Source organism: Nerophis ophidion, linkage group LG07, assembly GCF_033978795.1.
Source record: "Nerophis ophidion isolate RoL-2023_Sa linkage group LG07, RoL_Noph_v1.0, whole genome shotgun sequence".
Lineage (NCBI taxonomy): Eukaryota > Metazoa > Chordata > Actinopteri > Syngnathiformes > Syngnathidae > Nerophis > Nerophis ophidion.
This window is the reverse complement of record NC_084617.1, coordinates 53,309,328-53,334,084: the sequence shown is the minus strand read 5'-3', so window position 1 is coordinate 53,334,084 and position 24,757 is coordinate 53,309,328. Positions and strand designations below refer to the sequence as shown.

At 37.4% G+C, this 24,757-nt stretch overlaps 2 protein-coding genes across 4 annotated transcripts in view; one reads left to right on the top strand and one right to left on the bottom strand.

Annotated features, from left to right (window-relative positions):
* Positions 1 to 24,757, top strand: part of LOC133556489 (apoptosis-inducing factor 3-like) — a 53,713-nt gene that overhangs the window by 6,280 nt on the left and 22,676 nt on the right. For both annotated transcript variants that reach the window (XM_061906457.1, XM_061906456.1), the window contains exons 2-3: positions 16,252 to 16,414; positions 23,562 to 23,775. In XM_061906457.1, the coding sequence (XP_061762441.1) occupies positions 16,384 to 16,414; positions 23,562 to 23,775 (245 nt within the window). In that variant the 5' untranslated portion in view covers positions 16,252 to 16,383. The remainder of the gene's footprint in view (positions 1 to 16,251; positions 16,415 to 23,561; positions 23,776 to 24,757) is intronic.
* The window catches only part of LOC133556491 (uncharacterized), a 60,166-nt gene continuing 56,299 nt past the window's right edge, over positions 20,891 to 24,757 (bottom strand). Inside the window, exons 16-17 of one of the 2 annotated variants that reach the window (XR_009807528.1) lie at positions 23,622 to 23,761; positions 20,891 to 23,471 (exon numbers count right to left, since the gene is read on the bottom strand). The gene's annotated coding sequence lies outside the window, so the exon portion shown is untranslated. The remainder of the gene's footprint in view (positions 23,472 to 23,621; positions 23,762 to 24,757) is intronic. The other variant, XR_009807529.1, reaches the window with a different exon arrangement.

Genomic DNA, 24,757 nt, shown 5'->3' with positions numbered 1-24,757 from the left:
CAGGGTCAAACTTAGAAGCGCCTCCCCACTGTTGCCGGACATACTTTAGCTGTGCCAGCTAGTCACCTACAGGCAACAATAAAACCAATGCAAAAAAATCTGACTAATTCTCAGTTGATTACGTCAAATATTGGACAGTTTGTACAAACCCTGCACACAACTCTGGTGAGTAATGTTATGCTAGTGCTAACAGAACATCGGCTGGTGTCCAGGGTGGTCCACCAGCATGTACAACGAGTAGATGACAAAAATAGAATGGGTGCCGTTCACGTTCAAACCAATACTATTCAAATTCTCTGTTCCTGGGAATCGATACCGGTTTCTAAAAAGTATACATTTTCGGTACTTTTAGTGTGTGTTAATAAATCAAAATTTTCATTTCATCATTATCCAATGAGCTGATTATGATAACTGCAGTCCTGTTATATCTTGTTTAATTATCACATGTTTGAGTCACATTTGCAGATATAACATTAAGTTTGGGTTATACTTGTATAGTGCTTTTCTACCTTCAAGGTACTCAAAGCGCTTTGACACTATTTCCACATTCACCCATTCACACATGCAAGGCCCAACCACGACCTATCAGGAGCAAGGGTGAAATGTTTTGCTCAAGGACACAGCGGACGTGACAAGGTTGCTGGAAGGTGGGGATTGAACCAGGAACCCTCAGGTTGCTGACACGGCCACTCTCCCAACAGCAACACCCCGTCCCCGTTTCAATTACAGTTGCAAATCCAAGACGTTATACAGCAGTATTGTGTTGGTCGATTTAGTCTTTGCTGTCTGTTGCGCCCCACAAAGTGGTAATAGTTTAAGTATTGTACTTATTACGCACCAGCTGTTTGATTGTAACGTGCATTTTAGTTGTAGTTTTCATGAACAAATTTGATGGTGTTGAAATCGCCATGTAATATCGCTAATGCTGATCAGTAGCATGCCAATAGCAAAGTCAATGTATATTAGCATCAAATTAGCACATTTTTGGAAAAGTGGAGCCTTACTTAACTTACGTTGGAGCATTTTTTTTATGTCAATTGTTTATCTGTGTTGGCCCTGTGATGAGATGGGGACTTGTCCAGGGTGTACGCCGCCTTCAGCCTAAATGCAGCTGGGATAGGCTCCAGCACCCCCCGTGACATAAAAAGGGACAAGTGGTAAAAAATGGATGGATGGATGCCATTGAAAATTGCAACATTATCTGGCGGTAATTTGGCTGAGTCTGCTCTCAGTGCTGCCTGAGTGACGGCCAATTGCCAAAATGCTAAGAGCTGAGTCAACAACCGGACGTGACGTCACACACAACCCAGGTGGTCCGACGGGATTTGTTCGGTGCCAAAAAAGTTCCGGATTCGGTAACCTAAACAGAAACCATATTCATCCTATTTTGAATCTTTATGCAGGGGTGTCGTTTATTTTCCATTGAAATCGTTGTAAGCTGCGAGTAAACAAAGCAGGTGACCTCTGACAGCTTTTGCTCAACAGGCGAAGGCTTATCTCGAATTCTATAAGCCAAGAGGAGATACAAAGCAAGGCAAAGGGGGCGTGGTCAGCTAACAAGTGTGTCGTTAGATCGCAATGAGCTGTTGTCTTTTATCAGGCGAAGATCAGAGGGGACTAATCGCCAACTTGAGGGCCAACATTCCAGACAAGTGTTTAATTACCTACTAAGTGGCTTAGTGGTTAGAGTGTCCGCCCTAAGATCGGTAGGTTGTGAGTTCATACCAAAGACTATAAAAAAATGGGACCCATTACCTCCCTGCTTGGCACTCAGCATCAAGGGTTGGAATTGGGGGTTAAATCACCATAAATGGGGGTGATCAAGGGGATGGGTCAAATGCAGAGGACAAATTTCACCACACCTAGTGTGTGTGTGACAATCTTTGGTACTTTAACTTAACTTAATTAAAGTGTGTGTCATTTGAACAGCATCTACTTCCCTGCACAGAATTTAGTTTGAACAAAACTAATGTTTTTTGGTGTGTTGATGTCTATAAGTTAAAGTATAAGATTGTAGACCTGTAGTGGATGTGGGTGTTGGTGCTCAACATTCCTGCTTTTCTTGGTCTCAGTCAGGTTATGGATCGGTCGGTCGGTTGTTGGACCGACGGAGCAAGCTGCATTTGCTAATTCTCCCCCGACATTCCTGTGAGTGTTCTTACATTAGAAGAGAAATGAGTGAAAGTGACAGCTTGTTTGCAGGCTGGATTATTAGCACTGCAGCAAGCAACTGGCATCTGCGTCATATGTTGTGGCGACCAAATCTGCTTAACCTACTTTAGTTTGGAGCAAAATAACTTCGCTGGAACACCAGCGTGGCACCTTTTTTTTTTTTTTAAGTCAATTTGTTGTTTCTATAAAAACGTGTAATTGTTAAAATAAGTGAAGGAAACTAATTCCTAAATGCGTTGTTTTGGTATCCTTCCAGAGCTGGTTTATTGTACACACTGCACACTCCTTCCAGCTTTAAAACACTATTAACTAAATAAACATAGCACATGCAGTCGTGGAACAAAAGTTTACATACACTTGTAAAGAACATAATGTCATGGCTGTCTTGAGTTTCCAATAATTTCTACAACTCGTATTTTCTTGTGATAGAGTGATTGGAGCACATACTCATTGGTCACAAAAAACATTCATGAAGTTTGGTTCTTTTATGAAATTATTATGGGTCTACTGAAAATGTGACCAAATCTGCGGGGTCAAAAGTATACATACAACAATTTTAATATTTGGTTACATGTCCCTTGGCAAGTTTCACTGCAATAAGGCCGTTTTGTTAGCCATCCACAAGCTTCTGGGTGAATTTTTGACCATTCCTCTTGACAAAATTGGTGCAGTTTAGGTAAATTTGTTGGTTTTCTGACATGGACTCGTTTCTTCAACAATGTCCACACATTTAAGTCAGGACTTTGGGAAGGCCATTCTAAAACCTTGAATCTAGCCTGATTTAGCCATTCCTTTACCACTTTTGACGTGTGTTTGGGGTCATTGTCCTGTTGGAACTCCCAACTGTGCCCGAGACCCAACCTCCGGGCTGATGATTTTAGGTTGTCTTGAAGAATTTGGAGGTCATCCTCCTTTTTCATTGTAATTTCATAATACTACCACCACCATGATTGACGGTAGTAATGGTGTTCCTGGGATTAAAGGTCACATTTTTTATCCTCCAAACATGTTGCTGGGTATCGTGGCCAAACAGCTAAATTTTTGTTTCATCTGACCACAGAATTTTACTAGAGAAGGTCTTATCTTTGTCCATGTCTTTTTGATTGACCCATCAGATTTGGTCACATTTTAGTAGACCCATAATAAATTCATAAAAGAAACCAAACTTCATGAATGTTTTTTGTGACCAACGAGTATGTGCTCCAATCACTCTATCACAAAAAAAATAAGAGTTGTAGAAATGATTGGAAACTCAAGACAGCCATGACATTATGTTCTTTACAAGTGTATGTAAACTTTTGACCACAACTGTATGCAAATAAAAATATGCACAATACGGTTCCTGTTTTTACACATTCATGTCGATATTCATTTTTGTGTTTTTTATCCAGTCGTTTCTAGTAATAGGGACTATAACCTGGTTTCAAAATGACTTGGGCTATACAGTATAAATATCCTGATATGACTTTTTAACTTCTAGTATAATACTGATATTGGTGCCTTGAGTATTGGTCGATACTGATATTAATCTGATATGGTATCAGCAGGAATCATACAGACTTATATTATTTTGTAGTGTGGATAGTTAGACAAGGTGAAATTAATCAAAAAAAGAACACTGACCTATTTATTATTATCGTCTGGAATGGACTCATGCTGTCTTTAAATTGAAGTGGAGTGGTATTTTTGTGTGTGTGGGGGAGGGGCACATAGTTTTTACAATAATTAATTGGGCCAACTTCATGGTGCAGTCAGTTGAATGATGCGGACAGGTTTGTTACTGGATACTTTCTAATATGCTTCTGCCTTGCAGACTTTGTATGTGTCAGTAATATGTAATTACAACTATTTGATATATGTTTATACTGACAGATGTGGTGTTTCAGACTGCAGTGTTGTTCAATGAAGGACACTCAACATGTACAGTATGTCTAGCTTATGTGCTATTGTGTGCTTAATTGTTGCGTAACTGCTAGCTCTTTGTAGCCTATAGCCATCTTTATCTTTGGTAAATGATTTGACTAAAATATAAGAAGAGATAAATCTTGTGTGCTCATTGAAAGACATGTATATGTTTACTGGCTGTCCAGCTTTGCACAAGTACAATAAACTTGCTGCCAGACTGCTTGTACAGAGATTTAAGAAGTCAGTATCAGCAGATACTTTTTTTTTTTTTTTGCTACTATCGGAGCAATCGCCAACATCCAAATTGGATGGGGACACCCCTGTAATACATTAGTAATAATAAAACACAACATTTTAACATAATGTCAAATAACACCTATAATTAAGTGTTTTTGGAAGGTAAGCTGAATGATGGGTTTGTTGTTTGTTTAATAACAATTAACATTCTGCTCTTCATAACATCTCTTTCCCTATTTTACACTCACACGCATGCGCAGTAGCAGGTGATGCGCAAATCTTGGGCAATATATGGCTCGTCAGAACACTAATTATGTCATAATTAGGTCATGATGCCCCATTCCTAATTGTTTCCAAACTCGGTGGATATACAGTTAAAAGATTTACAGTATATGATTTGTTTTTTATGGTGATTTAACTGACAAATGTCTCTGCCAAACTACATGGAGTCTTACCTCACATAAAAGGTCAGAGAGAGAGATGCTATGTAATCCATTATGCACATTAGGGTTGTCTCGATACCAATATTTTGGTACCGATACTTTTGTAAATAAAGGGGACCACAAAAAAATGGCATTATTCGCTTTATTTTAACAAAAAATCTTGGGGTACGTCAAACATCTGTTTCTTTTTGCAATCGAAGAACAATTTTGTCTTTATATAAAATAGTGAACATACTAGACAACTTGTTTTTGGTGGTAAGTAAACAAACAAAGGCTCCTAATTAGTCTGCAGACATATGCAGTAACAAATTGTGTAATTTTCCATTCTATTATTTTATCCAAATTTTAAGGGACAAGCTGTAAAAAAAATATATTAATCTACTTGTTCATTTACTGGTAATATCTAGTTATTTTCTGTTTTAACATGTTCTATCTACACTTCTGTTAAAATCTAATAAACACTAATTTTGTTGTTGTTTGGATACTTTACATTAGTTTTGGATGATACCACAAATTTAGGTATCGATCCAATACCAAGTAGTTACAGGATCATACATCGGTCATAATTTAAGTTCTCATGTGTCCAAGGACATATTTCCTGAATATATGAACATAATAATAATTTTTTTTAAAAAGAAAAAAGATTTTGTCAGGATAAAAGATATTGATGTGATCAGTGGTTCTTAACCTGGGTTCGATCGAACCCTAGGGGTTCGGCGAGTCGGCCTCAGGGGTTCAGTGGAGGTCAAAACACACCCGACTCATCCTGTAAATACAAACTTCTCCCTTTTCGGTGTATTACGGATACGGCAACAGCTGACTGATTTGCAGGTGTGTAAGTTGTTGTGAGTTTATGCACTGTGTTGGTTTTGCTGTATGAACAAGGTGATGTTCATGCACCGTTCATTTTGTGCACCAGTACAAAAACATGGTAACACTTAAGTATGGGGAACATATTCACCGTTAATTAGTTGCTTATTAACATGCAAATTAGTAACATATTGGCTCTTAACTAGTCATTATTAATGCCTTATTCGGCATGGCCCCATTATAAGCCTAACCCTAACTAAATAACTCTAAATTAAGTCTTTATTACGTAGAATATGTTCCCTTAGTGTCGAAACAACTCTAAATTAAGTCTTTGTTAATTGAAATTTGTTCCCCATAGTAAAGTGTTACCAAAAACATAACTTTGTCTTGAATTTAAAACAAAAAAACATTTCATTTTTCACTAAAGAAGGGTTCTGTGAATGTGTTTATGAAACTGGTGGGGTTCGGTACCTCCAACAAGGTTAAGAACCGCTGGACTAGATACGCTTTTGTACTTTGTAACATTTCCAGCTGACTCGTGTAAACCCCTCCACGAGAGTACGGGGGCCCATTCAACGCTGCTTCCAGCTTTAGTTTTTTGTTTTTTTTTTATTAATAAAGTATCTTAATTACTAGTCCAGTCAGAATGTCACATATTTCTGTAAAATTAAAAAGATATTGTTTAATTAATTAATTTTTTTTTTACGAATATATGCATGTTCTTATCCATTCTTAAAGTACCGACCTAGGCACTGGCTGGAATTAAGGTTTTAGAATGGCCTTCTCGAAGTCCTGACTTAAATCAATCAATCGTTTACTTGTATAGCCCTAAATCACGAGTGTCTCAAAGGGCTACACAAGCCACAACGACATCCTTGACTCAGATCCCACATCAGGGCAAGAAAAAACTCAACCCAATGGGATAGCAATGAGAAACCTAGTAGTGTACCGCAGATGTGGGGGACCTAGACCAGTGTTTTTCAACCTTTTCTGAGCCAAGGCACATTTTTTTCATTGAACAAAACCTGAGGCACACCACCGGCAGAAAATATAAAAAAGTTAAACTCCGCAGCCGATATTGAAAATAAAAAGTACTTCTCACAATTGTTGGTTATGAATTCAAATCATAAATAACCATGCAAAACTTTAGCTCTTGTCTCAAAGTAAGTGTGCTGTCACGATCTGTCACATCACATCGTAACTTATTTTGAAGTTTTTGGTGTTTTCCTGTGTGTAGTGTTTTAGTTCTTGTCCTGTGCTCCTATTTTTGGTGGCTTTTCCTGTTTTGTTGGTATTTTCCTGTAGCAGTTCAATGTCTTCCTTGAGCGCTATTCCCCACACCTGATTTGTTTTCGCAATCAAGACTATGCAAGTTGTTACTATCCTTCTTTGTGGGGACATTGTTGATTGTCATGTCATGTACGAATGCACTTTTGTGGACACCGTCTGTTCCACACGCTGTAAGTCTTTGCTGTCGTCCAGCATTCTGTTTCTGTTTACTTTGCAGCCAGTTTAGATTTAGTTTCATTTTGCATAGCCATCCCGAAGCTTCAATGGTTTTTCTTAGCGGCACTCGCCTTTTGTTTATTTTTGGTTGAAGCGTTATATACCTTTCCTTCACACTGTCTCCCGCTGTCGTCTGCATATTGTGATCATCTACAAAGCAAATATCTACCTGCTGCCACCGACTGATATGGAAGAATATTACATGGTTATGCTGCCGAGCTCTTGACAGTGCAGACACTTAACAACGGCACATTTTCAGATTGTAATTACTGGTTTGCAAAAAATATTTTTAACCCACTTAGGTGAAATAACATTATCTCCCACGGCACACCAGACTGTATCTCACGACACACTCGAGTGCCGCGGCACAGTGGTTGAAAAACACTGACCTAGACATAGGGAGACCCCAAAATAATATGTTACAGTAATTGAGACAAGACGTAACAAATGCTTGAATATTGATCTCAGCGTCTCTAGTGGACAAAATGGAACAAATTTTAGCAATATTACGGAGAAGAAAGAAGGCCGTTTGAGTCACACTCTTAATGTGTGACTCAAACGACAGAGTTGGGTCAAAGATAATACCCAGATTCATGACCAAGTCTCCTTGTGTAATTGTTTGGTTGTCAAATGTTAAGGTGGTATTATTAAATAGAGGTCGGTGTCTAGCAGGACCGATAATCAGCATTTACGTTTTCTTAGCGCTGAGTTGCAAAACGTTAGCGGACATCCATTGTTTAATTTCATTAAGACACGCCTCCAGCTGACTACAATCCGGCGTGTTGGTCAGCTTTAGGGGCATGTAGAGTTGGGTGTCATCAGCAAAACTGTGAAAGCTAACACCGTATTTGTGTATGATGTCAACTAGCGGCAGCATGTAGATGCTAAAGAGTGCAGAGCCAAGAACCGAACCCTGGGGAACTCCACACGATACCTTATCATAGTCCGAGGTCACATTGTTATGGGAGACGCACTGCATTCTGTCAGTAAGATAAGAGTTAAACCAAGACGAGGCTAAGTCTGACATACCAATATGTGTTTTGATACGCGCCAATAAAATATTATGATCGACGGTATCGAAAGCAGCGCTAAGATCAAGAAGCAGCGACATAGATGACGCATCAGAATCCATCGTTAGCAATAGATCATTAATCATGTTTGCGAGGGCTGTCTCTGTAGAGTGATTTGCCCTGAAACCGGATTGAAAGGGTTCACAGAGATTGTTAGATGCTAAGTGTTCATTTAGCTGCTGTGCAACAATTTTTTTGAGTATTTTCTAAATGAACGGAAGGTAGGACACCGGCCGGTAGTTTACCATGAGGTCAGGATCGAGGTTAGGTCTTTTGAGCAGAGGATGAATAACCGTTTTTTTTTTTCTATGCTAGAGGGACAGCACCAGAGGAAAGTGATAAGCTTACAATATTTAGCACTGATGGTCCTAATACTACGAACAGTTCTTTGATAAGTTTCCCAGGAAGTGGGTCAAGTAAACATGTTGTTTGTTTTATCCCATTTACATGCCGTAAATATAGTTCCATCCATTCATCGCTGGTGCCTATCTCAGCCACAATCGGGCGGAAGGCGGTATACACCCTGGACCAGTTGCCACCTCATCGCAGGGCCAACACAGATAGACAGACAACATTCACACTCACATTCACACACTAGGGCCAATTTAGTGTTGCCAATCAACCTATCCCCAGGTGCATGTCTTTGGAAGTGGGAGGAAGCCGGAGTACCCGGAGGGAACCCACACAGTCACGGGGAGGATAGGCAAACTCCACACAGAAAGATCCCGAGCCCAGGATTGAACCCAGGACTACTCAGGACCTTCGTATTGTGAGGCAGATGCACAAACCCCTCTACCACAGTGCTGCCCCCCGTAGTAGTTCCTCTAATGTTATTTCAGCAAAAAGAGAGAGACTATTTTGGAGGGCAATATCTGTCGTATGTACATTTGTATCTGTGTTAATAAAACCCAGTTGTAGCTGGGATGCGTTGTCTTTATTCTTAAACGTGTTGACAATGCTGAAGAAACAAGTCCATGGAAGAAAACGAACACATTTAGCTGAACTGCACCAATTTTGTCAAGAAGAGTGGTCAAAAATTCCACCAGAAGGTTGTGGATGGCTACCAAGGTGCCCTATTGCAGTGAAACTTGCCAAAGGACATGTAACCAAATATTAACATTGCTGTATGTATACTTTTGACCCAGTAAAGTTGGTCTCATTTTCAGTAGACCCATAATAAATTCATAAAAGAACCAAATTTCATGAATGTTTTTTGTGACAAACACGTGCTCCAATCACAAAATAATAAGAGTTGTAGAAATTATTTGAAACTCAAAACAGCCATGACATTATGTCCTTCACAAGTGTATGTAAACTTTTGACCACAACTGTATGTAAATATTTTCCACACTATGCCTTCATATAATGATTCAATAACCAAAATGTTACCTATTTAAATCACCATCTCTATCGAAAAATCTTGGTCAATACCTGCCCAGCTAAGATTGTTTGCGACTCGTTCACAAGAAATTTCATCCTTAAAGGTTCTATCTAATTATGCATTTAATTCTGATGTTTGAGTATAGCTATTAAGTAATTAGTAGGAACAAACAGCTCAGTTTAGTGCAACAAAACATAAAATGTTTGTTCACGGGACAGTTGTCATGTGGAAAAAGACTTTGCAAAGTGTATCTGCTGTTGCAAAGAGGCCAGTCACAGTGGGGATCTTTCCACTTCTCATTTGGAACTTTAAAAAGCACACATCTATTCAGCAAGGGACACTTTTTTCCTTCCTCCCTGAAGTTCAAGAACATTATATGTGCCCAGAATAGCAAGTAGCTCTTTCGTTTTTTTTACTTCACAAGGATAACTTGCTGGCTGATAGTTGCGTGTTGTGCGACACAACCTGCTCACATTCATAGTGGCCTGAGCTCTGTGGGGAGCAACTGTATGTATGTGAGGCTCAAATACCAGAGCTGCTAGAGATGTGAGCCTGATGTGGCAACAAAACAAGGGGCCCCTCGTTTCCCTTAAATGTGCTCTGTGACGAGGGAGTTAATAGGTATCGAAGTGCTGTTAATATTCAACAGTTCCCTTATGCAATATGCATTAACAAAGGTATCCATGTGTGACGAAATGTTCCCAATTAGCACGTTTGCTTCCTTATTACAAGCACAAGCATGGCACAAAGATAAAGCAAAACAATTGTCGAGGTAATATTGACAAATGACATGAAAGCACTAAATGATTACTGATTGTATAACGCAAGATTGGGGGGAAAAAACTATAGCATGCGAATGTTCTACTATATCATGGTTTTTAAATTCATTTGAAAGAAACTGACAAAATACTACTACTGGTACTTCCACTTCTGTTACTTCTACTAACAAACAAGAAGAATAAGAACAAGAAGTCGAAGTAAAATAATAAGAAAAAACTCATCTACAAGAAAAACAAGAAATGCAAGTAGAAGAAGAACAATGGGAAGAACAAGACGAACAAAAAGAAGTAGAAGAACAACAAGTATAAGTAAAAGAAGAAGAACATGAAAAACAAAAAGATATAGAAGAAAAACAAGAGGAACATGTAAGAAGAGGAACAAGAAGAAAAAAAGAAAAATAAGAAGTCGAAGAACAAGAAGCAAAACAAGAACAAAAAACAGAAGAAGAGGAACAAGAAGACAAAGAAGAAGAAAAAGACAAAGAAGAACAATAACAAGTAGGACAAGAAGATAGAGAAGAAAAAGATGAAGTAAAAGACAAAGAAGAGCAACGACAAGAATAACAAGAAGAAAAAGACGATAATGAAAAAGAGGACCAAGAAGAAGTCGGAGAAAAAGAAGAAAAAAAAGACGAAGAATACGACGAAAATGAATAGGAAGGCAAAGAAGAAGAAGACGAAAAAAACGACAAAGAGAAAGAAGAAAAAGAGGAAAAAAGAATACGTAGATAAGACCAAGAATAAGATGAATAAGTATAAGTATATAGCTTCAAAAAACTGGACATGCTCACATTTTTCCAGTATTACAGCAGATCCTTGCAATTGAGAGGATTACATTCGGAGACCATAAAAATACATATACACACACAAATCTCATTCATCCCTTTCCAAACCTTCCGAATAGCTTGATTGGGTAACAACATTTGCAATAAAACACAGGCGGAATTACCATGAGGCATACACAGGCAGTTGCCTAGGGCCTAGAGAAAAATAAAGAGTTAAAGACCTACTGAAATTAGATTTTCTTATTTAAACGCGGATAGAAGGTCCATTCTATGTGTCATACTTGATAATTTCTCGATATTGCCATATTTTTGCGAAAAAGGATTCGACGATAAAGTTCACAACTTTTGGTCGCTACTAAAAAAGCCTTGCCTGTACCGGAAGTAGCAGACGATGCGCGTAAGACGTCACGGGTTGTAGGGCTCCTCACATCCTCACATTGTTTATAATCATATCTACCAGCAGCAAGAGCGATTCGTACCAAGAAAGCGACGATTTCCCCATTAATTTGAGCGAGGATGAAAGATTCGTGGATGAGGAAAGTTAGAGTGAAGCACTTAAAAAAATAAAAAAAAGGCGACGGCAGCGATTCAGATGTTATTAGACACATTTACTTGGATAATTCTGGAAAATCCCTTATCTGTTTACTGTGTTAGTAGTGTTTTAGTGAGATTATAAATTCATACCTGAAAGTCAGGGTGCTGTGGTGACCACCAGTGTCTCTGATGGAAGCCATGGAGGAGCCAAGATCACAGCTGCTTTTTGACAGCTGCTGCAGGAGGTCGCATAATCCGCTTAAGTCTCCAGTAAGAGCCGACTTAATATCACAATTTTCCCATCCAAAAACTTGCTGGTTGACATGTGGTAGAGAAACATGTTTGCATGACTGCTCTGTGTTAAAGCTTCACAATAAACAAAGAAACACCGGCTGCTAAAGGCAGCTGCAATCCACCGCTTTCCAACATCAGCATTCTTCTTTATAGTCTCCATTTTTAATTGAACAAATTGCAAAAGATTCAGCAACAAAGATGTCCAAAATACTGTGAAATTATGCGATAAAAACAGACTACTTTTAGCCGTGAGTGGTGCTGGGAGAACATATCCGCTCCAACCAATAACATCACAAGCACGCGTCAACATAAGCGTCATCATTCCGCGACGTTTTCAATGGGATACCCCGTGCGAAATTTAAAATTGCAATTTAGTAAACTAAAAAGGCCGTATTGGCATGTGTTGCAATGTTAAGATTTCATCTTTGATATATAAACTATCAGACTGCGTGGTCGGTAGTAGTGGGTTTCAGTAGGCCTTTAAAGTTTTATTAAAGTTTTCTTCTATTTAAAAAAAATATTTATTTTTTGTCTTCAAATGCTTAATCAATCATGATCGTTTTTGACAGCTCCCCTTCTCACGCAATCGACTATTCTATGCTACTGACTTGATTCCGCAAGAAAATTAAAAAACAAACCAGCTACCCAAGTTGAGTGGAGAAAGCAAACAGTTTTTATTAAAACTACACAAGATTTTTCTCAGTGACACAGAATGTATGTGATCAACACAGCAAGATCTGCTGTCAGTGCAGAATGCAAGTGGAGCATGATGCTTTTCATCAAAGATGTTGTGAGTATTAAAGTGCTCTAAATGGTAAAACATTGTAACCGAGAGTCTGGCAAGATGAAGTACAAGTTTGGGAGGTACTGTAGGACATTCAAAACCAATTTTAAAGCCAAAAGTCTGGTCTCGATCAAACACGGCCACCATCAAGAGCTCTCTTTTTCCGACCAGTCACATACTTCCAGCCTTCACAAAATTCCCATCATCACACATCCGGTTCTAATGCGCTTACACGTTACTAAAAGTAAGTATCCTAACTTTCTATAAATTACAGTAAAATTGTTGGGCTCATTGATACTCATTGCGCGACTCACCAAGCTTTAATAAGCATCTGACATTGTAGTTTCACATAATAATTCACCTAGTTTATTTTTCTATGTGGTATGTGGAGGGCATTGTTTGCTTTTGGCCCCAAAATGACTAAAAGTGAAGGTTCCATCCATCCATTTCCTACCGCTTATTCCCTTTTGGGGTGGCTGGTGCCTATCTCAGCTACAATCGGGCGGTAGGCGGGGTACACCCTGGACAAGTCGCCACCTCAAAAAGTGAAGGTTATAGTCATTCAATTAGATTCAGCTCCAGAATCCCCAGAGTCCATTCTACACTTTAGCCTGGTCATCAGGCTTGTGCTACATCCACGATCCCTTGTGTTGTGGAGCTGCCTACATCTCCCCCTAAAGCGACTAGCGATGGTACGTGGCTTCACACCATAATCCTCACTGCTTCCAGTTGTGATTTAAGACCATCTATCAACTTATCTTCACTGAGCTGCATGTTTTGAGACCATATTGTAACAAAGTTGACTCGAGACCAGGGGTCTTCAACGTTTTCTATGCAGGGATCCTAAAAAAGTTAGAATAAATCCAATTAAACTGTCCTAAGGGCACCTTGTTAAACCTCATTTTCTGAGGTGGTGTCGTGTTACAACATTATATTTGTTTCTCATCCAAACTCTTGAACGAAAACTAGCTGCGAGCTAAGAACAAGCGGTCGACCAATCACAGGGATCCTGACAAAGCCTAGTAATTGGCATAGCATTGTTAGGGGCAGGTCCTCCTTGTTGGACTGACAGGTGAATAAACCTCTGCCCTTCTTGAAAGAACTAAGTATTAAATGTGTGTATTGGTGACTGAAAGACCATTTGTATCCATGTATCCTCCACTTGTCTGTTCACTACAGTGTGTTGGACCAATGTTGATGTGCATTTACATTTGTGGAAAATGTAAAGGTCAATATAAACATTTTATGACCCCCTGCAGTATTTCCTAGAACAGGGTCCAAATCCTGCCCGGCAATGACACCATACCGGCCCTGGAGTTCAGTTGAGAAACAAACATTTTTGCAGTAAAGGTCTAAAAACACCAGACTGGTCCTGTTGTGTAGAGGCACTTGGACAAGTGTAAACACATTGTCAGATCCTTGCTAGCGAACATAGAACACTGGAGTCCAAACTTCTGATTCACAAAACTGAGGTATTCCTCAAGGTTCCATTTTAGGTCCTCTCTTTTTCATCATTTGGCCCACGAGTTCAGTTAAAAAAAACTTGTGAGAGACTCACATTTTTGTGCAGTTTCTGAAAACACTTTTGAGATGAGCACAAGAGATGATCTTTGACTAGCTTTTTTGCAGATGGACTTTAAAACAGCACTGTAACTCAATTTTGTTGAATACCCATGCCTTAGGGTAGTGCTTCTCAAACATTTTCTATTGCGACCGCCCTCGAAAGAAGATCATATTTCGCACCCCCCAACCATAACTATAAATAGTATAATTTGTCCATAACATTTGTATAACTATACCTCTGCATAACATTGTAAACTTATTAACATTAAAGGAAACAACATGCCGGACTTCCCTTGTCACCCACCGTGGTTACAGTGAAGCTTCATCATACTTTTGTATGGCAAAAAAATGTTTTCCCTGTGTCACATGCGACCCCTCTGGCATTGCACTGTTCCCCCCCAGAGGGGCCTACTCCACTATTTGAGAAGGACTGCCTTTGGGGGACGTGGACTTGCTGTTGAAAACCTCCACAATAGACAATAGCTGTATACAATGCAATTTGTTTTTTCCATTAATATTGTCAAAGTTAACATGTGATTAATCACATAAAATATCTCATTATTCATGTATAAACGCAGATTATTAGCGCAGTTTATTTTGAGCTAAGGGTGCAGAAAAATATCAATTCACATTGGGATCGTGATTTTTATTTATCTCGATTATAAATCAATTAAATTTTTTTTTTCAATGTTTTTTTTTATTTAGGATTGCCAAAATTAACACATTAGATTAATTACAAAAATATCTCATTATTCCTGTACAAACCCAGATTATTAGCACAGTTTATTTTGAGCTAGGGTGCACAAAAATATCGATTCACATTTGGATCGCGATTTTTATTCATCTCGATTAAAAACTTTCAACAATCCATTACAAATTTTATTTTATTTTTTTAAATGAAGATTGTCAAAGCTAATATGTGATTAATCACAAAAAATATCTCATCAATCATTTATAAACACAAATTATTAGTGCGGTTTATTTTTGAGCTAAGAGTACACAAAAAATGTATTCATATTCGGATTGTGATTTTTATTTATCTCAATTAAAAATGTTCAAAAATGAACCTAAAACTTTTTTTTGATTTTTTTATTCAAGATTGTCAAATTTAACACGTGTGATTAATCACAAAAACTATCTCATTAATGCACACTGTACATTTCATAATTTTTAATATTGCATATTTAGAAACTATTACCAGCTATGGGTAAAAGAGTTGTATTTTCTTTGGAAAAAAATACTTTTTTTAACAGCGATCTGTTAATTTGCGGGATCGCAAATGCTCACTCACAGATATGCAAAGATTCACTATACAGAATAGCATAAAACATTTTTTTTTTTACATTAAAATGACTTAAGCGACAGCAAAATAATACAAACTATATGTAAAGATGATAGTAGAATTTACAAAAACACGTGACTACAATATTCTAATGAATAACTGTCTAAACAAATTAGATCTTTGACCCTCTGTTCTTAATGGGTCAGTTAATAAACTTCAACCAGTTTTGATTTGAAAGACAATGAATAAAAAATGCAAAAAATATATTTGTCTGTCTAAAACACATTGACAGAAAATTGTTGTTGAAATTATTGTGGGAAATGTGGTACAATTTGTATAATGGTATAACAAAAATATCTTATAAAAGATAAAACTTACAGACGGACCGTTGTGTCAAGTCTTCGAAACATTGTAAACTAAATAGTATTGTATGTATGGTTGTACAGTAGACAACTACAATGTATATTACAGGACAATTGGATTTAAAGCCTGTGTTGATAATTGTGAAAAATGATGGTAATTTATCTTTTGGAAAAAATGTATACATTTAAAATGACACTCTCCGTGGACAAGGGCATGTGCTGTAAAATGTAATGTATATTGATGGTAAACAATGTGCTTTTTGTCTTTACTGTACAAGGTAGCATGTGAAAGGATGCAGAGATGTCGTGTGTTGTTGATGCGATGCTTTCGTGTATCCATGCAGGCTATGAGGAAGAATTGATGTGTACGATGTCCAGCGTAGACCTGCAGGGTCACATACCTCCACTTCTGTGACATTACTACACCCCAGGAGTTAGAGGCGTCTTCTTCGTTGTCCTTCCATCCCAGGCCCACCATGGGAGGATGCTTCTCCAAACCCAAACCAGGTGACAAACTCTTTTACGCAGAGCTGCACAATTTAAATGGATACAAAACAATAAGTGTTTTTACGAAGTAATAAGTAAACATTAAAACCATCAGAGAGGTTTTAACTTAAAACATGTTTTAATTGAGGTTGTAGTTTGTAGTGATGAAGAACAGGACTGCATCACACCAACACTAACATTTTGATACATTGATGTAGAGTAGGTTGGAACTGTGAGACAGGGGTCCAAACTCAATTTATCTAGGGGCCACTGAAGATAGAGTCATGGTAAGGCTGGGCCTCACAAAGTGGTTACTTCCAAATCACGTTTTAACCTTGGGATTGTATTTGTTCACTTCTTCTACCTCCAGCTATTGTGACGCTCAGCTATGTTAGGCATTATAAATGTAACATTTCATTTAAAATTGCTTATTTTGACAGCTTTGAGTTCCCTGCTTTCTTACAGAAAGTTGCTCTTTGTGTTGCTCAATGTGTGTTTGTTGTGCAGCTGTCATTTTAGTGTCTGCATTGTTATTGTATTTGGTCTCTTGTAGGATTCAATACAATATATTTAACTATTAGCCAGCCAAAAGTGCATGGGCCACTAAACTCTAAAGTTAAAGAGAAGGTCAGAATATATGGACCAGCTAAGTTTGAGACCGCTGCTGTGAAAGAATGGATAAACTTTAATCATTAAAAATCGTTGCATTAGTTTAGCTTTTTTTGTTTGTTTGTTTATGTTCTTTATATTAAGCATGTTCTTTATATTAAGCAGAACACTAAACACAAGCCGCGTTAAATCCTGATTGTTCCCATGTGTGGACTAACATTTTAGCTGACAATGTTTTTTTATTTTATAACTTGTCCTTCTGTGCTGAGACAAGCGATAGTATGCACAGCTTTTGACATCTTTAGATAAATAATTGATTTAGTTATTTGGCGTGACACTGTGTACTGTCACATAACTCTTTTTCTACTTAGTCAAGTCAGGTAACAGCACAAAAATGGGTATGTGAACGTGTATATCTATCTTATAAATGAAGACTATATGTTCCAGGGGTAGTGAATCTATCTGCTGGTATTCACTTCGGAAGCCATTCATTTCCATTTTGACTCATCGTCACACTGGGTTATGTGTTTGGGTTTATGTCCAGCCCACTCTGCTTGCTCTATATAGTGTTGTACGGGGGAGGAATTTTAATGCTATTGCGGCATCTTACGCAAGAGGATTACTACACGTATACTGAAACATGCATATTAAAATAGTACACTGGTCTTTAGCTATTGTTTATATTATAAATTATATATATATATATATATATATATATATATATATATATATATATATATATGTCATACATTCTGGATTCATTACACATCAACTGAAATATTGCAAGCCTTTTATTATTTTAATATTGCTGATTCTGGCATACAGCTTCAGAAAACTCAAAAATCCTATCTCAAAAAATTTGAATATTTCCTCAGACCAAGTATAAAAAAAGATTTATAACAGCAAAGCAAAATCCAACATTTGAAAATGTCAATTAATGCACTCAGTACTTGGTTGGGAATCCTTTTGCACAGATTACTGCATCAATACGGCGTGGCATGGAGGCAATCAGCCTGTGGCATTGCTGAGGTGTTATGGATGCCCAGGATGCTTCAATAGCGGCCTTCAGCTCATTTGCATTGTTGGGTCTGGTGTCTTTCAGCTTCTTCTTCAAAATACCCCACAAATTCTCTATGGGGTTTAGGTCAGGAGAGTTGGCAGGCCAATCGAGGACAGTAATGCCATGGTCAGTACACCAGTTACTGCTGGTTTAGGCACTGCGAGCAGGTGCCAGATCATGCTGGAAAATTAAATCATCATCTCCATAGAGCTTTACAACAGATGGAAGCATGTACACAGCTGCATTGACTCTGAACTTGATGAAACACAGTGGATCAAAACCAGCACCTGACATGGCTCCCCAAACCATTGCTGACAGAGGGAACTTCCGTTGTCTAGAGTTCAGGAGTGGCTTGACCATGGGAATACGGCTATTGAAGCTGTATCTGTTGAAAAGCTCTATGGAGATGATGATTTCATTTTCCAACATGATCTGGCACCTGTCCACAGTGCCAAAACCAGCAGTAACTGGTGTACTGACCATGGCATCACTGTCCTCCATTGGCCGGCCAACTCCCCTGACCTGAACCTCAAAAGAGAATTTGTGGGTTATTGTGAAGAAGAAGCTGAAAGACACCAGGCCCAATAATGCAAATGAGCTAAAGGCCGCTATTGAAGCATCCTGGGCATCCATAACACCTCAGCAATGCCACAGGTCGATTGCATCCATGCCATGCCGTATTAATGCAGTAATCCGTGCAAGAGGATTCCCAACCAAGTACTCAGTGCATTCATTGACATTTTCAAATGTTTGATTTTGTTTTGCTGTTATAAATCTTTTTTTTACTTGGTCTGAGGAAATATTCTAATTTTTTGAGATAGGATTTTTGAGTTTTTTTAAGCTGTATGCCATAATCTGCAATATTAAAATAATAAAAGGCTTGCAATATTTCAGTTGATGTGTAAAGAATCCAGAATGTTTGACATTTTCATGTTTTTAGTTGCATTACAGAAAATAAAGGACTTTTTCACAATATTCTAATTTTCTGAGACAGTCCTGTATATATATATACATATATATAATGTATACTGTATAAATAACATGTATATGTACAGTATATACATATAGACACATATATATACAAATGTGAGTATATACACACATATGTATATATACAGTATATGTACCTGTATGTATAGATACACACACACACATATATATAAATAAAGTATACTGTATAAATAACATGTATATGTACAGTATATACATATAGACACATATATATACAAATGTGAGTATATATGTATATATACAGTATATGTACTTGTATGTATAGATACACACACACACATATATATACATACATACATATATATGTAATATATATAATATAATAATGTTATAATATATATATATGTAATATATATGTATATATATATATATATTTAATATTTGTGATATATATAAAACTTAAAGGCGCGTAGCAGCAAAACTAGCTAAAAATGCCAACATTCAGCATGTTTCAATTACAAAGTTATACGACTATGAGGTGTACAGCTGCAAAATTAACCAATAAAGTCACATTGCTAACATTAAAATGCTAGCGTTAGCATGCTGGCATGTTTCAGACATTATCTTTGATGGTGGAATGGTTTAAAACAGCTGAAAAATGTGGGAAGTCGTCGAAAGAAAAAAGAGTGGACATATTGCAGTTTTAAATGCGGAAATTCCAAACAAAAAGGGAATTTTTGAACCGGTAACATTGTTGGTTTGTCCAGGATGAGTGGAGTGTGTTGATAGTGGAATTGTGTGACTCGGTTAAGAAAAGTGAGAATTGTGCAGGTTGCAAAATTGTCCAATTATTTTTATTGGAGAAAAAAACCCAGAAAACGAGGAATTCTGGGAAAACTGGGAATTTTGTGCCATGAACTAGCTGAACAATTTGATAGTTGATGAAAACATGATAGTTGATGCTGCATGCATTTTCATGAAACACGTGGCGAATGCATCACATGTCGGTGGTGAAGTGGAAAAAAGGGATTCATCATCTGTATGAACACGACAACATAAAAGCACTCGATCTGTCTGACCACCAAACTAACTGACAGAAATACTGATGTTTCTTTTAAGCAGACTAACTGCCGCAGTGTCAGGTGAGTCTTTACAACTCTAAAAATCGTTTACTTTCATTTCCCCGGCCATTGCCCCACGTATGATTTTCCATTACTTTTAATTAAGACTTACTCAGTGGGACAACATTCCAGCCAGATTACTGTGTGTAAGACCTGGACAATCAGCACATTTTCAAATCCAAACAGATAGAGCCTGCTGGAGTTGTGCCCATAGTTTCATATGCATTAATGAAAACTCAAACAACAGCGCAATATATGGCATCAAAGTGCAATAAATGTCAGCAAAACCACCAGTTACCAAGATCCTATTATTTTTAATGCTAACTGCCAATGTATATTTTCTGTGTATATTGTTGTACCTGTACTATACTTTCTTAACACATCCCTATTTTTAACAACTTTAATCCTATATTCATAGTATTTATAGTATTTCTTTTAAAATCTCCTCATGCTGCTAGAAAGTGAAGTGGAACTCTAAACCAAGTTTCATTGTATTATGTGTGCAATGAAAATAAAAGCATCTAATTTAATATAGGGCCTAAATGAAAATGTTCACGGCACTGTGCTGTTTTATTGTTGGAAAATGGGATCACATTTTTAATTGAATTATGTGTAGATATTGTCCTCAATCTTTGCATTAAGGAAGAAATCACATCGTTAATATTAGGCTTGTACGGTATACCGGTACTAGTATAGTATCGCGATACTAATGAATCAAAAACGGTACTATACTCTGTTTGAAAAGTACCGGTTCGCCATATATATATATATATTTTTTTTTTTTTTCAGGCATGACGGCAAGTCGTTGTCACGTCATGACATTGCTGGCTTTACGAGCAGATGAGCTTCTTCGGCAGCGCACAATCACTGAGTACTTACAACCAGACACAGTGTGTAGACAGACGCATTTTGGCTTAAAAACTAACGATAAAGGTGAAGCTATAACACTGAAATACCCTCCGGTAGATGTGCTTTAAAACCTGGCCAGCGAGTTAGCGGCTAATGTCCATCCGCAATGGGCAGTGTTGTAGCTACTTCTAAATTACTTATCCTCGCCTCCATGGCAACAAATAAAGTACGTTTCTTACAAGTATCATCCCTGCAGGACGAGGAATAGGATACAATAGCTCACCGGCGTCACGATGTAAACAAACGCCATGGGTGGATCTACACCTAACATCCACTGTAATGATACCAAGTACAAGAGCGTATCTAATCGATACTACTATGATTACATTAGTATTTTTTATCGGGGAAAAAAAAGTTTATTTTTAAATTCATATTATATTCATACACTGTCCCTGGACACGAGAACTTAAATTATGAACAATGTATGACCCTTTAACGACTTGGTATCGGATCATTACCTAAATTTGTGGTATCATCCAAAACTGATGTAAAGTATCCAAACAACAGAAGAATAAGTGATTATTACATTTTAACAGAAGTGTAGATAGATGATGTTGAGACTAAAAATAACCAGATATGACCAGTAAATTAACAAGTATATTAGTAATCAGTTTTTACAGCTTGTTCTTTATAATTTTGATAAAATAATAGAATGAGAAATGACACAATATGTTACTGCATACGTCAGCAGACAAATTAGGAGCCTTTGTTTGTTTACTTACTATTAAAAGTCAGAAAAACTGATGTTTCTTTTAAGCAAACTAACTTCCGCAGTTTCAGGAGACTATGTTCACTATTTTATTTAATGACAAGATTATTCTTCGATTGCAATAAGAAACATGTTTATTGTACCATAATTTTTTTGTGTTAAAACAAAGCCTATAATGCAATTTTTTTTAGGTCCCCTTTATTTAAAAAAAGTATTGAAAAGCATCAAAATACATTTTGGTACCGGTACCAAAATATTGGTATCGAGTCAACCATAGTTCATATATAGTTTGCTAAATTGTACTATACTATCATTAAAATGACATTTAGATAATACAATTTACATTTAAATAGACTTAATTTAAATATATAAATATTTTAAGGCTGTCAAAAAGGAATGTTTTAATACGGATTCATTTGTTATTATTAATTTCATTAAAACATGTAATGTCATTGACACATCTGCTGCGAATAATTCCTCAAAATCCCTTATCGTCTCCAGCAATGCACTTCAGGCAGTTTGTCCAAGTAGTGTTACTGTCACAAATGTGCAGTTGATTCGGTAATGACAGGCTGCTGTCAATGTGATCCTCTCTATCCGAAATATGAGTACAAAAAAACATGACTGAACAGTCATGTAAAGTACTATGTACATTCTGTAGAACAAGGGCCTCATGTTCAGAGAGTTGCGTGGCTTTCCTACGAAATATGGACGTACTAACAAATCCAGGAAATGGCGTACGTCAGTAAAACTTCAGATGTATGAAAGTGTTCGCACGCAAAAATCCAAGCATATTCATTTGTTACATCACAATCTACTTGGAATCAACCGCAGATGTCTGCCTAGATTTGCACACCCAGACCTCGCTCCTTTATATATATGCAAACCATATTGAAAGTAGCCATGTGATTGAGAACAGCAAGCGCTGCCCATTGATAACTCAGAAGGAGGAGTTTCTTTCTCCTGCTACAGAAAACCGCACATAGGCTAAAAATAATTTAAAAAAAAAAGGTTGGGCATCAGGAACAATGTAAAGAAGAAAATGGATGTACATCGCCAAAAAAGACCAGCGTTTGAAAAGATAATCGCTGCCACTGTCCCCTGCCACAGTTGTCGTCGTTTTGGCCTGTTACTAAATCTAAAGTTGATCCATCACCCCCTTGTTATGTTTCTTTGATATATAATTCTGTATAGCACTTCATGTGTTCAAAGTGTACAAACCACATAAATATGGACTTTTATTGAGGCTGGAACCCATTATTTATATTTGCATTGTTTCTTATGGAGTATTGTGCATCGCTATATGAAATTTTCAATTTACGAACCCTGTTTTAGAACCAATTAAGTTTGTGAATCGAGGTTCCACTGTATTTTACCCTCTTTTTTGAGTCTATTTGCACATGCAAAATCACCATTAATATATATGAAAATGAATAATATGTCTAATTGTGATTCATTGTAATTAATCTGATTACAAATTCAAAATTGTTTGACAGCACTAAAATATTCCCATGTTAAATGTTTTGCTGCTTAGAAGACAGTTCATGAGCTTTAAGACTGTGGAATGAATGAGAAAAAAAGCAAGAAAGAAGGCATTTTTGCCCTTTAAATTAGTCCAGACACCTTATCCCATCTTCCATTTGTTTCACTGAAGGAGTTGTCACACTTGATTTGTCCTCAATTCGAGTTTGGGCTGCCTCTTTTAGCTGAGATCTGTTCCTTTAAATGAGAAAAGACAACAGATAGGAGAATGCACAGTGAAATGTCAAGAACAGTATTTTCTAACAGGATAATGTCTGTGTTGTGCAGTTGAAGTCAAAGTGGAACTATCTCTGCTGGAAAAGGAAAAAGAGGTGGACGGCCTGTCACCTAATGGCAAGGCAAGTCCCTTTGCGGACTGCAGGCCAAATGGGGCCCTGGGGCACAGCTCGGACGACGACTCCACCCCTCTCCAAGCGTACCACAAATCACGGGACTACGTGGAGGCCTCCGTCTGCCATGTCAAAGATCTGGAAAATGGACAGTAAGCATATGAAACCTTGTTTTCAACACCAATGTGTTTATATCACTCAGCATCAAGGGTTGAAATAGGGGGTTAAATCACCATAAATAATTCCCAGGTGCGGCACCGCTGCTGCCCACTGCTCCCCTCACTTCCCAGGGGGTGATCAAGGGGATGGGTCAAATGCAGAGGACAAATTTCACCACACCTAGTGTGTGTGTGTGACAATCATTGGTACTTTAACTTTTACTTAATATGATAATTTAGTATAAGAAATTGGGTATTTGGTCATCTTTGATTATTGAAAAAAAAAAAAAAATTGTCCACCAGGGCCGCTACTTTGTCCCATCGAAAGCATGAAGCAAAATTCCTTTTAGTGTTGTTTGTAAACAGTGCAGGGGCATAATTTGTGTTTTTGCATTGATTGTTATTTCTGTTTTTTCCATCATAGAGTTATGTAAACATACTGGTCTTAAAACGGTTAAAATTATACAACTATAATTAGTATTTACTATAGATAGATAGTACTTTATTGATTCCTTCATGTGCAGTGCAGTACTGTATATGATATTTCCATTTAAAGCAATTTTGAAAATATTGACAATTTTGATATAGAAAAAAATTCAAATATAGAACAACTTTACTGCCTTGGGAATTAATATGAGTAAGAATATTTAAAGGTCTTAAATGAACAGAAGTGAGTATTTAAACAGAGGTGGGTAGGGTAGCCAAAAATGGTATTGTTATTACTTTAGAACAGTTATTCTCAAATAGTGGGGCGGAGCCACCCTACGTGTGATCTGGGGAAACATGCTTTATCAGTACCATGCAATATCATGCTACCCGCTTTCTGAAGCTGTGCAATACAAAATATGCTTATTGTATGTAGCCATTGACGCTAACTTCCTCATTTTGATTAAAACAAATCTGCAGAAATTGTTGTATTTATTTTTGTGTTGGAGGTTAAAGTGTTTATATATTGTGCTCCTTAGTTAACATTAAT